Here is a 15,297-nt window from a genome sequence, read left to right on the forward strand (position 1 = left end):
TACTTGCTTTTGCCTTTCCTTACATTAATTTTAGTCACTGAATTGGCTGTTCTGACCTAAGATGACAGAACAAGGATGGTATTTTCTCTTCAAGAGTTTGGGAAGCTCTTATTTGGACAGCACTTATAGTTTCTTGAGAACGAGAACTTTAATTCCAAGACTCACCAAGATTGTGTGTCAAAGTAGCAAATAGTGAGAGAATGGACATGAAGGTATGCAAAAATCTTAAAGTACAGCTGCAGCTGCTGTACAAGGGCACAGATGTTGACTTCAATGCCTGGCATCATGGAAAACTGTATGACACATGGATCTGAGATACCCAAAGCTGACACCCCCCTACCCCACTTAGATGTACACTTTCTTATTTTGAAAACTTTGCATTGAAATTTGTATAAAATACATCAATGCTTTCCTCCTGCCTTTTAAAACATAGTATGAAGACTATAACAATCTTTTTTTAATGACTCAGTGTCTACAATAGGAGCTCTGATCTGTGCTTTACAGTTCATTGATAGTCTCAGAAGCTATTTAGGTAGCTTGCCTCTAATCGAAATAGTCCCATACATCAGCATGGTTTCAGCTTTGCTATTTTAATAGGTATTGCTTCCTGCTCATGGCAAGGCTCCACAATACTGCCATCCTGAGTTCTTATTTAACATCCAGTGGACCACATTACATACATGGCGCTTCTCTTATTATAGACAGTATAACTTAATTAGGGGATGAGGAATCTGACCTACAAGCCTCTACTTGACCTTATAGGATCACAGTAGGGGTACAGTATTTTTAATGTTTCCTTGCCCATGATTTAATCAAATTGCACAAAAGCATTATAAAAATAATATAAGGGTGATATTGTTTAAAATTCCAAATTACTGATGTTTCAAAATTATCACTAATAACTTATTCTTTTTTTTCTTTTCTTTTGAGACAGGGTCTCACTCTGTTGCCCAGGCTGGTCTCAAACTCCTGACCTCAAGTGATCCACCTGCCTCAGCCTCCCAAAAGTGCTGGGATTACAGGTGTGAGCCACCACACCCAGCCTAAAGCATTCTGTCTAGATCTCTTCAATGTTGCAAAACATCTCTGTGAATATGATTCTTGTAATTAGTCAAAAGGACCAGTAATATAGAGCTAAGTAATGAATGCCATGTTTTGGGTGCCGAATGGAGTTCAATGATTTTAAAAAGAGGGTTTTTTGTTTTAAAATAAAACCATTTCCCTGAGAAAGGCCTCAGAGAGGCTTTCTCAAAATGCGCTGAGGCCAGTAGTATCATAATTTGGCTTCTCATGTTGTCCACACTGAAGGGAATCCTATTGTATGGATATATTCTGATACATCTGCTAAAAACCAAACTCATTATATTATGGTTAACTTACTATGTTTAGTCAATGGTTATATTATTATTTTAAATAAGCAGGTGAGCAGTCTCAATTTCTGTAAGAGGAAGCCGCCCCCTCCCCCACCTAGATTGCTATTCTCCCAGTACATAGATTATAATACAATTATTTGTTCATTGATTTATTTTTTCTTGAGGCCTGCTGTCTTTAATGAAACAAAATGTTTTCTGCTGACACTTCGAATTAATTTGAAAAAATAATAACCTTTCAGTCTTCTTGTGTGGTCCCAAGAATTAGAATGACTGAGGTTTGGGTGTCCTTCAGGTATCTTGCTTCCCTCCTTGGGTAGCATTTTGGCGATTGTGCTTGGAGCTCTTGGGCTTGCCCACAGAGCAAGGCTGGGATCAGAGGATCCAGGGGCTGGAATTGACCTTGGGACCTTATCTAGTCTTTTCCCAACACTGCGCCTGAAGTTGTCCAGGGCTGATGACATGTCCAGTGTCTTTGGCTGGACTCTTCTGTGTGCCCAGGCACCATCATTCAGAGTAACTACAAGATTTTAGTGAATATGCATGAGGAGAGAAGCATTATCATTTTCATGTTACAACTGGGGAGTAGGAAGAGGTTAAGCAAAACAATGGTCCTAGATAATCCACATATTAATTAATCAGCATCAAATACAGAGCTAAACACAGTAATCATTTATTAATTCCTGAGAACCATTATGAATCATATAATAGTTTAAAAGAGATTCAGGATTACCACTTTCAAATATATCCACTGACTCTTCCAAAATAGTTTAATGAATGAATAAACCTATTTGTTTTTATATAAATGGTATATTTGGAAGAGCTCAAAACTTTTGTATTACTTATATGTACACATATATTAGACACTTCCATATCATCATTTTTACTCCTTTTTTTCTTAGCAAGCCCTTTCTTTCCAAGTAAACTTCAGTCAAACTCCCTCTGGCTGGCCACAAATCCTGAATCACTGTTAGTCCGTGAAGGTTTACTGCGTTCATTTAGGTGCTCACTCCTCCCTGAGGCTCATTCCCTCCTAAAACTTCTGAGCACCCTGGAACTATCGGCCCCGTGTCTGTCTCCCTCCTTTACCAAGACAGCTGCTGAGGCTGCTGCTGTGCAGGTCTACCTGCCCCTCTCTGGTCTCTGTCTTTTGCTTTAACACATAATGTGCGTACCCCAGGTCAGTATCTGGCCCCCTCCTATCTCTTTGCCAAGCAGAGAAGCTATGAAGAAAGACAATCAACAAAATGGTCCTGTACTCTAGGAGCTTAAGCCTCATTGAGTTGATAACCTCAACTCAAGACATAAGGGCCATGCTATGTAATAAACAGGAGGCAGCACTAGGTCCAAGTGAACCTTTCACTCAATGACAACTTAATTTGCGTACTTGAGATGTTGTAAATTCTCCTGTAATTAGATATATTATGGATTCAAATTTTAAGGCTCCTTTACCCCTCCCCATTCCAAAAAAAAAAAAAAATCCAAATTCAAACAGAAGTCTTCTGAATTATCTACCACTTGGGAACTTTGGTAGCCTTTTCAGAGGAGTGAATAATCAAGTTATGTGAGTATATTTAGATTTTAAACATTTTCCTCAAACATATTCAAAATAATTCTACAAACATGTAGATTATCTACATGACGGAAAAGGCTCCGTTTGAATCAAACCATAACAATATCAACCACTAAACATGAATCACTGAGCAGGAAGATGACTTTTGAGACTTGTATGGAGAGGGTGGACAAGACTCCAGGACACCATCCTCATGACTAGCCTTGATAACACCCATCTGTGGATACGCTATCCTGTGGTTTCTAAATTCTGCTTCTTTATTAAGAAACGATTAACTGAAAGGTAGAGGAACAACCATGTTATACTTCTCTGCAAATCTCAGAAACAAGCAACCTAATGTAGATCACCCTGCTGAAGCTCAAATCACAGGACTCCTTGGGTATAGATGCCTTAGAATGCTACAGGGCTGCTACCATCTTCTTGGACTAGGTAATTCAAAAGACAGCTGTGGCTTGGTCTCCTTCCTACAGAGGGGCTGAAGCGTGAAGCTCAAACCCTAGTGCTGCTTCTAGAGACACTGCAGGATGTGATGAAGGAGGTCACTTAAACATCAATGTCACTCAAATATTTTAGAAATACTGCCCAGAAGACAGGCCTATCACTAATCAGGATTTCTGTGTCTCAATCAGTAAACGTCCACTACATTCTATTCTTGCTTAAGAGGAAAGAATGCAAAGGGCTCATGAGACTAGGTTCTAGACCAAAATGTCACCCTGTGTAGCTGGGCAAGACACACGACTGCCCTGGACCCCAGCTTTCTCAATAGGAAAATGATGGGTTGAGGTAGAAGATCTCAAGGACTCCAGATTAGAAGATTGTCTGGCTGTGAATTTTCTATGAGATCCAGCATCCAGTCCTGGAGTGAAGACATTCAACTGAAGATGAGCAGATCAAATCCCTTAGAGGCTGTTCTGGAGTGAGAGGTCAGGGTGAAGCACTATTTGCCTTGGAGGCCAGCAGCAAGGACTGGCCTGGGCCCAACAGCATTAGTCCATGGCGTAGGTCTGGGCCCAGGCAATACCCACGTGGGAGTAGCAGTACAAGAATCCCAGGACAGAGAGGGTCACCCATGGCCAGCCTGCAGAAGGAGGACAGAGATGGAAGAGCAGTTAGAAATGCTTGGGGCAGGACGTCCCACATGGGCAAACTGTCCGCTTTTGGAGAAGGCAACCTGAGAAACGACAAAGGCCTCCTGGAAAGCCTGCTGTAACAACAACTTCAGCAATTAAGTCCTACATTCCCATCAGAGTCAGCATAAAATGAGGAGTGCACTATTGCAAACACAAACCACGTTTAGAAATAGGGCAAGCTTTTAAAGAATCCATGTTTAGGGCCAGGCACCTGTAATCCCGGCATTTTGGAAGGCTGAGGTGGGAGGATCACTTGAGTCCAAGAGTTGGAGACAAGCCTGGGAAACATAGTGAAACCTCATCTCTACCATAAATAAATAAATAGGCCAGCCATCCAGTTGTGGTGGTGTGTTTCTGTAGTCCTAGCTACTTGAGAGGCCAAGGAGGAAGGATCACTTGAGATCAGGAGTTTAGAGGTTACAGTGAGCTATGAATGCACCACTGCACTCCAGCTTGGGCCACAGAGTTAGACCCAGTATTGGTGTTAAAAAAAGAATCCATGTTTAAAGGACTAAAGCAGTTAGTAATTGAAAAAGGAAAAAAGTCCATGAGTCTGAGTGAGAAAAATTACAGTCTCATGTGGCACTGTAAACATGTAGGTCATGTTCCAAAATCTACACTTTTTAGATGAGTTGTTTGAAATCAGGGTACGTTTTCCCCTAGAATAATATTGTGTGATTCATGGACAAGACACAAAAATCACCATCATCATTACGGTTGTGTTTTTTTTTTTTTCTTAACTTGCAGTAAGTGTGAAATAGCACTAATAGGAGCTCTGAGCCCTGGGGCATTTAGGTTCCAGAAGCCCAAATATAGGGTCCTCTGTCCTTCTTGGTCAGCCTCCCCAGAGGTTTCAAGAATTCTAAGTGGTGGGGGGTGGGATACAGACACGCAGACATGGCTTGTCCTTGGCAATGAGACAGGAAGGTGCCAGCAGCCAAAAGGGAAAGGGTGCCGAGCAAGATCAGCAGCGTCATTTGATTGGGGCATCACAACATTTCACAGAGAGCTTTATAAGTTTAAATTTTTGACATTTCTTTTGAATATGACTAGCTAGGAAGTCATTACCTTTGTCAATCCAATTGTGTGTGTTAAAAGAAAAGAATGACTGTGAAATGTAGGCATTTACAATGAACTACATTTTTTTCTTAAAGTCCATGAGTCCCATAGTAAATCTCAAAATGTAGATTGAGCATTATACTGAATTTAGTGCCATTTGTAAGCACACAGAAGGGGGAGCCTAAATTAAATATTTGCTTTCAAAACTGAAAGCTTTTAGTGATTCCCTCTACAAATACTTGTCTTAGAATATCTGATGTTCTTTTCTTTTTCTTCTTTTTTTAAAATTAACAGCCCTTTCTGCTGAGTATTTGTTACTTAACAATCCTCACGTCTTCTGCATGTTTCACTTACTCAAACATTTATTGGGGGTTTTGGAGAGCCAGAGATACTGGGGAAGATACAAGATGCCGAAATGGAAAGACCCAGTCCCATGTCAAAGGCACTCCCACTCCAACTTGGGAAAGACACGCACATACACCAGCGGGATTTATGATCCGTGTGGTAAGCACTAGATGATGGAATGCACAGAGCACATTTAAACTGGGCCACGTGGGCTGAGCAAGAGTTTGTCAGATGGAAAGGGACAGGGACCAGCTACTAGAGGAAGACCACCTGATACGTAACCTTACAGGCCATCCAAGGAACAGGGATCATGTGACGTGGCTGCTGCATAGGGAGGAGGCAGGCAGACAGTGGGAGGAATAGGAAGGAAGCTGCGGGAAGCCCCTGGGGGTGATTACAGGTTGTCTTCTTGCTATGTCAACCATTAGCTGTCATGATTATTAATATGGCATAGGGAAGTCACTGTAGCATAGTGGTATACGTGCAGGCTCTTAAGTGGGATGAGTTCAAATTCTGGCTCTGCCACTTGCCAGCTGTTAATGAATCTCAAATGAAAAACTAGGGATACAGCAACTTACTGAATAGTGTCCTTACAAGGATGGAGGGAAATGATGTAAAGACTTGAACGGTACCTGGCATAGCATGGGAACTAAAAAAAGGTAATAACAATAATGGTGAGAGGGCACAGAAGTCTTTCTCCACCAAGATTAGAGTAACAACAGGGAAGTCAAGCCCTGGCCTTCTTTCCACAGTGTTCTCCCAGGCCCTGCAGGCAAGAGAGGCAAGGGCAGCAGAGGACCCCTGGCAGCCTGGCTCCGGGACCAGCCCCACAGCTCCACCTCCTGCTAGGCAGCCAGTATGTGTCTCGTGGCTGCCATAACAACTTACCAAACTTAGTGGATTAAAACAACAGACATGTATTCTTAGTTCTGGAGGCCAGAAGTGTGAAATCGAGGTGTTGGCAGGAACTCTTCCTTACCTCTTCCAGCTTCTGGTGGCTCCTAGGATCCCTTGGCTTATGGCAGCATCACTGCCTCCATTTTCACAGAGCCTTCTTCCCTCTGTCCTCTCCTCTTCTTATAAGGGCACCAATCATTGGATTTAAAGGCTACTCCAAACCCAGGAGGATTTCCTCTCAAAATGCCTGACAAGTTATATCCATAAAGAACCTATTCCCAAATGAAGTCACATTCTGAGGTGCCAGGTACACATGAATTTGCAGGGGAACACTAGCTCAATACAGCCAGGTACTTGCCCAGAACTTCCAGATGGACCCATCCTGCTGGAAGCCCTCAGAGCTCTCATTACTGTGGCTCAGGCACAGATGCCAGGGGACCGGCCAACACCTGCTCCTCAGTGGGTTCAGGGAGCAGGATGAGGGGAGTGGGCTTTGGACACAGAAAGCACTCCTGGACTCCAGCTGTGTTTGGAGTGAGGCATCAGCAGTGTTTGGTAAACATGGAGCCCAGAGGCCAGCTGTGAAGATAGGCCAATGGGAATGTTTCATGTACACAATGCTAGGCCTGGGGCATTGCACAGCTCTGCTTGGCACCCGTGGCTATCAAGTGACACCCTGTGAAAGCTTCTGCCTTACACACAGGGCTGTAAGGAAGACAGTCCCCAAGACTGCCCAGAGGTGAGGCATAGATATGTTTAGCACGGGCCATAGCTAGGTTCTGAAAATTCTCCCCATTCTTACTGTATATCATCATCCAGAGAGGTGGCTAGATAGCATTTAGGAGACTTACAATCCTGACTGTACTGTGAGACCCTATTAGGGCCTCAGTTTCCCCATCTACACAATGAGAGCTCAGAATAATTTTTTTTTTTTTTTTTTTTTTTTTGAGACGGAGTCTTGCTCTGTCGCCCAGGCTGGAGTGCAGTGGCGCGATCTCGGCTCACTGCAAGCTCCGCCTCCCGGGTTCACGCCATTCTCCTGCCTCAGCCTCTCCGAGTAGCTGGGACTACAGGTGCCCGCCACCATGCCCGGCTAATTTTTTGTATTTTTAGTAGAGACGGGGTTTCACCGTGGTCTCAATCTCCTGACCTCGTGATCTGCCCGCCTCGGCCTCCCAAAGTGCTGGGATTACAAGCGTGAGCTGCCGCGCCCGGCCCAGAATAATTTTTTAAAGGCATGCAAATAAAATAAGATCACAGATTTGGTAGTGCTTTTAAAAAGTGTTTTAGAAATACAAAAGATTAATATAGGGCCACTTGATAATTCTGTTACATACCCACAGCTCACTGGACTTTTTAAAGCACACACGTTCCTACAGACAGTAGACCTGGCATGTACCAGACAGCTGTCAAGGGCTCCTTATCCTTTCCTGACCTCAGGAGTAAGATTTGTGATGACAGAATCATCATGAATGGTGATTCCAAATGAAGTCACATGCTGAGGTACCAGGTCCACATGAATTCCGGGAGGAATACCATTTATCCCAATGCAGTTAGGTACTGTCCCTGAGCTTCCAGATGGATCCATCCTCCCTGGAGGCCTTCAGAGCTCCCATCACTGTGGCTCAGACACACAGGCAAGGGGACAGGTCAACACCACACCTCCTCAGGGAGAGACAGATTCTACATGTCACCCTTCAGCACTACTCAGCCAACTACTTCACAAGCACTTGCTATGTGCCTGGCCCTTTCCTAGGCATTGACCTCTCTCTCTTGTTGGTGGCCTGTAGGCACAAGGTCTCTGACTGTGGGCCTGCTAAGCAAGCACTGATGTGGCCCAAGGGGGCAGGGGCAGGCTTGGGGCAGAGCCTCATCTTCATCAGCAGCTCAAATAACAGTGGAATGGTAAGGCTGGAAAGCAAATGGGAGAAGCTGTCATTCTGGCAACACTCCGAGGGCTGCTATGGTGCACAGTCATGCAGGCTTGTTGGTCACTAACAAAAAATGTTGGTGTCAAAAAGGGTTCTGCCCTGACAAACTCTGACTTCCTCCCCCTGCAGTCCACTGTCCTCCACCCATGCACCCCTCCCCAGTGGGTATTCTCCTTCCAGGCTCTCCCTTCTCCATCAGGAGTGAGATTCCCAACCCCCATTCCTTTCAGGCCAACCTCATTCTTCCCACAAGGCATCCTCCCAACATACACACTCTCACATTCTCTGTCTCTGTCTCTCTCCCCATTAATGTGGCTCATACTGCCTGGTGGGCAGTATGCTATTGGTCAAAGGAAAAGATCCTTCTTAAGAGTATACTTTAGGGCTGAAGCCCCCTACACACTCTGCACATTCAAGGCTGGGTCCCCAGAATCAATGTGTAATTTCCTGCTGGGCTTTTGATATCTGGATCTAACAAGATCTAAACAGGTGATCAGTTTTTAAAAAGATCACAGCTAGGCAGCATCAAAGATATATGAACAGGTTTCCAGAAAGTCAGACAACAGTTGCAAGAGATTGGATAATATAGTTAATAGGACAGATTATTTGACAGACATAGCTAAATGCAGATAACTAGGATGTATGGCACAATAGATTCAATTAAGAGGACCAACGTAGGTGGCATAATAGGTGGAGTTAATAGGATGTAGGTGGTTGTATAATGACATTGTTAATAGGATATCAGTGAGCTGTATAATAACTACAGCTAATGAGAAACAGGTAGGACACAGAGGGAAATGGCTGAAGCGAAGAGAAGGCCAGCAGTAACTTGTAATAACCAAGTAATAACTTGGTTAATTAACTAAGTGATAACTTTACTTAGCGTTATTATGGCCGACCAATTCTCTGAGCAATTACATCAGTCTGAAAGGAATGGAAAGCCCGAGGTTTGATACTGACGGAAAAGAGCATCATCACACAGGGCCATGTGAAATCAAAGGGTATGTTTTCTGAAAAGAGAAAGGATAATCAGAATAAGAAACAGGTCCAGTAAAAAACCTTGTTTAAAAGGTAACGTGTGGCCGGGCGCGGTGGCTCACACCTGTAATCCCAGTACTTTGGGAAGCTGAGGCAGGTGGATCACAAGGTCAAGCATTTGAAACCAGCCTGGTCAACATAGTGAAACCCCTTCTCTACTAAAAATACAAAAAATTAGCGGGGTGTGGTGGCAGGCGCCTGTAATCCCAGCTACTGGGGACACTGAGACAGGAGAATCGCTTGAACCTGGGAGGAGGAGGTTGCAGTGAGCCGAGATTGCACCACTGCACTCCAGCCCGGGTGACAGTGTGAGACTCCGTCTCAGAAAAATAAAAAAAAAATAAATAAATAAAAATAAAAGGTAATATGAAATGGTACAGCCACTGTGGAAAACAGTATGGAGGCACCTCCAAAAATTAAACCTGGAATTACCACATACATATCTGTATTAGTCCATTCTCACACTGCTAATAAAGACATATGCAAGACTGGGTAATTTATGAAGAAAAAGCGGTTTAATGGACTCACAGTTCCACATGGCTGGGGAGGCCTCATAATCATGGTAGAAGGCGAAGGAGGAGCAAAGGCATATCTTACATGGTGGCAGGCAAGAAAGCATGTGCAGGGGAACTGCCCTTTATAAAACCATCAGTTCTCATGAGATTTACTCACTATCCTGAGAACAGCACAGGAAAACCCACCCCCATGATTCAACTAGCTCCCACCGGGTCCCTCCCATGACCATGGGGATTGAGGAGCTATAATTCAAAATGAGATTTGGGTGGGGACACAGCCAAACCATACCAATATCCAAAGGAAATGAAGCAGGAACTAGAAGAGGTATTTGTATGCCATGTTCATAGAATAATTCACAACGGCCAAAAGGTGGGAGCAACCCAAGTATCCATCAACAAATGAACGGATAAGCAGAATATGGTGTAAAAATACAAGAGATTATTTAGCCTTTAAAATGAAGGAATTCTGGCACATGCTACAACATGGATGAACCCTAAAGACATCATATTAAGTAAAATAAGCCAGACACAAAAGAATACTATATGGTTCAATTTCTACAAAATATGTAGAGTAATCAAATTCACAGAGACACAAAGTAGAATGATGGTTGCCAGGGGCTCAAGGGAGAGGGGAAATGAGAAGGTAGTGTTTAAGGGGTATAAAGTTTCAGTTTTGGAAGATGAAAAAAACTCGAGACGGATGGTGATGGCCGCATAACAGTATGAATGTACTTAATGCCACCTAAAAATGGTTAAAACGGTAAATTTTATGTTTTGTGTAATTTACCACCACCACAACAAAACTATGCTGAGTGAAGAAGCCCTTGGCAAAATAATACAGTCTATATAATTTATATAAAATGTACACTTATAGTTACAAAAAGCATATCGGGGGTTGCCTGGGGCTGGGCAGGGACAGGTTGTGCAGGGGCCCTAGGAATCTTTTGGGATGATGATGTTTTATATCTTGATTGTGAGAATGATTTCAAGGGTGTACAAAACTGGCAAAATTCAGCCAATTGTATACCTTGAATGATGCATTTACTATGTCTCAATGAAGTTGACATTTGAAAATTTTAAAGATAACATTGGGATATTAGCAAATCATAGACTTGCAGCATTAATCATAGATTAAGCATTGCGATGTCTTGGGCTTTTTATGCCTCAGGGTGTTCAGACAAAAGATGTGGGAAAACGTATTTATTTATTTATTTATTTATTGACAGAGTTTCATTCTTGTTGCCCAGGCTGGAGTGCAATGGCACGATCTCGGCTCACCGCAACCTCTGCCTCCCAGGTTCAAGTGATTCTCCTGCCTCAGCCTCCTGAGTAGCTGCATTTACAGGCATGCACCACCATGCCCAGCTAATTGTGTATTTTTAGTAGAGACAGAGTTTCTCCTTGTTGGTCAGGCTGGTCTCAAACTCCTGACCCCAGGTGATCTGCCTGCCTTGGCCTCCCAAAGTGGTGGGATTACAGGTGTGAGCCGCCGTGCCTGGCCCAGAATTCATTTTTAAAATGATGGTAGGCCAGGCACAGTGGCTCATGCCTATAATCCCAGCACTTTGGGAGGCTGAGGCGGTCAAATCACTTGAGGCCAGAAGTTCAAGACCAGCTTGGCCAACATGGCAAAACTCGGTCTCTACTAAAAATACAAAAATTAGCAGGGCATGGTGGCATGCACCTGTGATCACAGCTACTCGGGAGGCTGAGGGACAAGAATCACTTGAACCCAGGAGGCAAAGGTTGCAGCGAGCCAAAATTGTGCCACTGCACCTCTAGCCTGGGCAACAGAGTGAGCCTCTGTCTAAAAAAAAGAGTAATAAAAATAAAAATAAAATAATGATGGACCTTTAGTCCTTCATCTTCCTAGGGGGAGGGGGACGTGTCATGTGTAGGACTGAACACTGGGCTCCCCTAATCACACCTTCTTCCGCTGAGGCCTCTGGGGAGCAGGACTGGAAAAGCTTTCTTAACCACACAGATGCATTCAGCAGTGGGAAGGCTGTTGTTGCTGAACCAGCACAAATTCCTATCCCAAGGAAGAAATCAATCCATCCTAATGGGAGACAAGTTAATTGAGTTGCTGAATTTTATCTGAGCTATCAATTACCCTACCAGAGGCTCACTTGGCTGTCAGGCTGGGCAGCATTCCCGAGCCTGTGACCACCATCTTGTCTCTAACAGGGCTTTTTCAAAGACCACATCCTACTGGTACCCATTTTTAGAAGAAAATGGCTGATGGCCAGCACATGAACAAACTTCAGGGAAGCTTTCTTCCTAGCCACCCAGCACCATAGTCTCCATCTACATGCAAATGGTCTACAAAGAATATGCAATCTATTATACCATTTACAAAGAATAAACAATCTTAGTTAATTCTTATAACACTCTGAGGTAGAAATTACTATTCTCATTTTAAGAGGGAGAAACTGAGGCTCAGAAAGGTAAATAACTTGTCATAGAGCACCCAGCTAGCAGATTCTCAAACTTTGGTTTTGATTTCAATCCAACAGTGATATTCTTACACTTGATCTTAGCCAAAAGGCCGAGAAGCGATAATAGTGATATTCTTGCTTGAAGCCACATCGCCTCACAAAGACCCAGAGCCCACATCCCAAGCCCAGGGTGTCAGGTTGAGTCCTATGTGGAAAACAGTCTGAATGATGTCTGTCCCTTAGTTTTTTAAATCTACCATTATCCACTATTTATCTAGCATTAATACCACCTTAACTTCCTCCCTCCTTCCACCAAGGCAAGTTTTCTAGCTAGAGGCTCCAGCACCTCACTGCCTGCTGTCCCTCTGGCTCATCCACTGTGCAGTCATCACCTTTCTGGTTCCCAGTTCTGAGGGTTGAACAGCGCTATTACTTACAGCTAAAATGATAGATTCTTACTTTCTGGCCCCATAGAGCAATGTCCCCCAGTGACTCAAAACCATTCTAAGAAAGGAAAGAGAGGAGATTCCCATTACTCCTAAGAACTACCAGGTTGTAAAGAGAACAAGATTCACCTCCCAAGACAAACTCATCTTGGTCAAACGTAAGTCTGCAAATGTGAAGGGTATATTAGGTTGGAGCAAAAGTAATTGTAGTTTCTGTCATTACTTTCAATGGCAAAACTGCAATTACTTTTGCACCAACCTAATATGATTCTTAAATGTCACCAACATATCCATCCATGTCCGTGGGGTGCACTGTGCACATGTAACAGTCCATTACAGCCAACCTGGTTAAGACCAATGTGAGACTGATGAATTTCAACCTCCAGAGGGTTTGCTAATGGGCTGGCTCAGAGAAGGACATATCCAATGGGGAAGTAGAAGGAAGGGAAAGAGGTGACTCTGGGAGATGCTGCCAAAGAGGGATTTATAACACTTGGTGACTGATGAATTTGGAGGCCTCTCTCACTGACCGTGAGCATAGCCTCAGCATGTGCCCTCAAGGATGACACTCAGCTGGTGTGCATCAGAGAGACTATACTTGACATTAAAAGAACGATATGCTACCCTAGAGTGAGGAAAAGCCATGGTCCTGGCCTCTCCCTCATGACTTGTCTTCTGCTACAAAAAGAGGAGTCACATGTGGTTCTGCAGGGGCCCCAAGGGCCTGCTCCTGCACTTGGCCACCATCTCTTTGGATCCACTTGTCCATGCCTGTGCCCTGCCATTTGTTAAATATCCTGAATATCAGCCCCCAACTGTATGTACATATCTCTGCTTTGGTGGCATTTTCTATTTTGAGGCCACTGGAGGATGAGTGCTTCTTTCCTTAAAGAACTGCCTCATGCACCAGACCCTAGTCCTCAGGTGCTGACACCAGATCTGGAAACACGCTGGTCCTGCCCTGGCACTCTCTGCATCATCCCATCAGCTTCACAACCATCATTTCATTAATTATTCAGAATGACTTTATGCACTGCTGCCTTCATTCAATGAGCTGGCTCTGACAGCACTTAGTTTAACCATGTTCAGATCTGATAGGGGGAAATGATAAGGTGGCTTGGCAGCTGTATTTACATCTTATTTACTCTAGCAGTTGCAGTCTGTAGATACCGTGGAGTCATTCATCAAATGGCCCTAAGCCTGCAGACCTTCCTCCAGAGCTAAATTTAGAGTTTTAATCTTAATAAGCCTATGAGGCAGGAGCCTTCTCCCATCAGAGGGCTGGTTATCTTATCAAAAGATACACAGCAACAGCAAAGCTGCCCCAGGCTTCTGAGCCTATAAACCACTGGATCTAACTCCACACACACGGGGAGATGGACAGAAGCTTTGAAGAACAGGCTTTTGCTACCTTAAGGTTCTAATAATAATTCCTTACCCTCACAGAGTTTACACACCTGGAACTCAAACCCCGGTGTTCAGGCCTCACAGTTTTTTCAAAAAATGGTCAGCTGTCACTTTCACATCCTCTCAGGAAAAAGGACTAGATGGTTGTCATCTGTTCGAAATTGAAGCAGAAAATCCCAGAACAGCAAGTCTGCATCAGAACCACCTGGAGGACAGGCTGAAACACAGACTGCAGGGCCCCACCCCCCAGTTTCTGATCCAGTAGATCTGGGGTAGGCCTGAGAATCTGCATTTCTACCAAGTTCCCAGGTGATGTGGATGCTGCTGGTCTGAGAACCACACTTTGGGAACTACTGCTGTAGGGGAATCTGCAGGGGGAAGGGCATTCTACTAAACTGCGTGCTCACGCATGGAGCAGAGGAGACAGACATTTACTGAGCATTACATGTGGCTTGGCTGTGTACATCCCTCATTCTCACAACCACCTTATCAGACAGGTGTCACCAGCCCCATTTAGTAGATACGGAAACTAAGGCTCAGAGAAGTAGCTTTCCCAAGGTCTAAACGCTCTTTGGACATTAGAACTCAGGGCTGTGTGACTCCACAGTACACTTGGCCATTGAAGCTCAGACAGCAGCAGCTTGCTTCAGGTCACATGGTGAATCCTGCTGGCCGGGATTCTTTTCCTTTAAATCCTTGGCCTCCAAATCTCATTTCATCCCCCTACTCCAGGTGCTCAAGGTAACAGGGAGGGAGAAGCTTCAGGATGGTGTTTTCAGACCTCAGCTAGCACTCACTCACTCGGTCCCCCCATCTCCTGGGGCCGCCCTTTCTTGTAACAACAAGTAGTGGGAGACGGAGAAAGCATAGATGAGCATGCTTATATCCTTTGTCTTGGTTAGTGCCTAATTTACACTGTGAGCATTGAAGAGCATGTTCTCAGTGCCTGCATGACCCTTTATTAAAACTGTTAAAGCCACAATTATATGGCCCCTGCTAAGGGCTGAGCCTGCAAGGGGATTTGGCAAGGAGAGACAGAGGAAGGGGCAGCTGGGACCACCCTCAGGGAGCTTCCTCCATTCTGAGCAAGAGATCCTTGCTGGGAGCTGAGTGCACATTTTAACCAGCACAAACAGTTGTCTTTAATA

The 15,297-nt window shown here is 44.2% G+C and overlaps 1 protein-coding gene across 5 annotated transcripts in view; it reads right to left on the reverse strand.

Moving 5' to 3' along the window:
- Positions 1–1,506: 1,506 nt before the first annotated feature.
- The window catches only part of HHAT (hedgehog acyltransferase), a 357,081-nt gene continuing 343,290 nt past the window's right edge, over positions 1,507–15,297 (reverse strand). For all 5 annotated transcript variants that reach the window (XM_003273028.2, XM_012506702.2, XM_012506700.2 and 2 more), the window contains one exon: positions 1,507–4,021. In XM_003273028.2, coding sequence (XP_003273076.2) covers positions 3,930–4,021 — 92 coding nt within the window. In that variant the 3' untranslated portion in view covers positions 1,507–3,929. The remainder of the gene's footprint in view (positions 4,022–15,297) is intronic.

The sequence above is a fragment of the Nomascus leucogenys genome, chromosome 5 (assembly GCF_006542625.1).
Source record: "Nomascus leucogenys isolate Asia chromosome 5, Asia_NLE_v1, whole genome shotgun sequence".
Lineage (NCBI taxonomy): Eukaryota > Metazoa > Chordata > Mammalia > Primates > Hylobatidae > Nomascus > Nomascus leucogenys.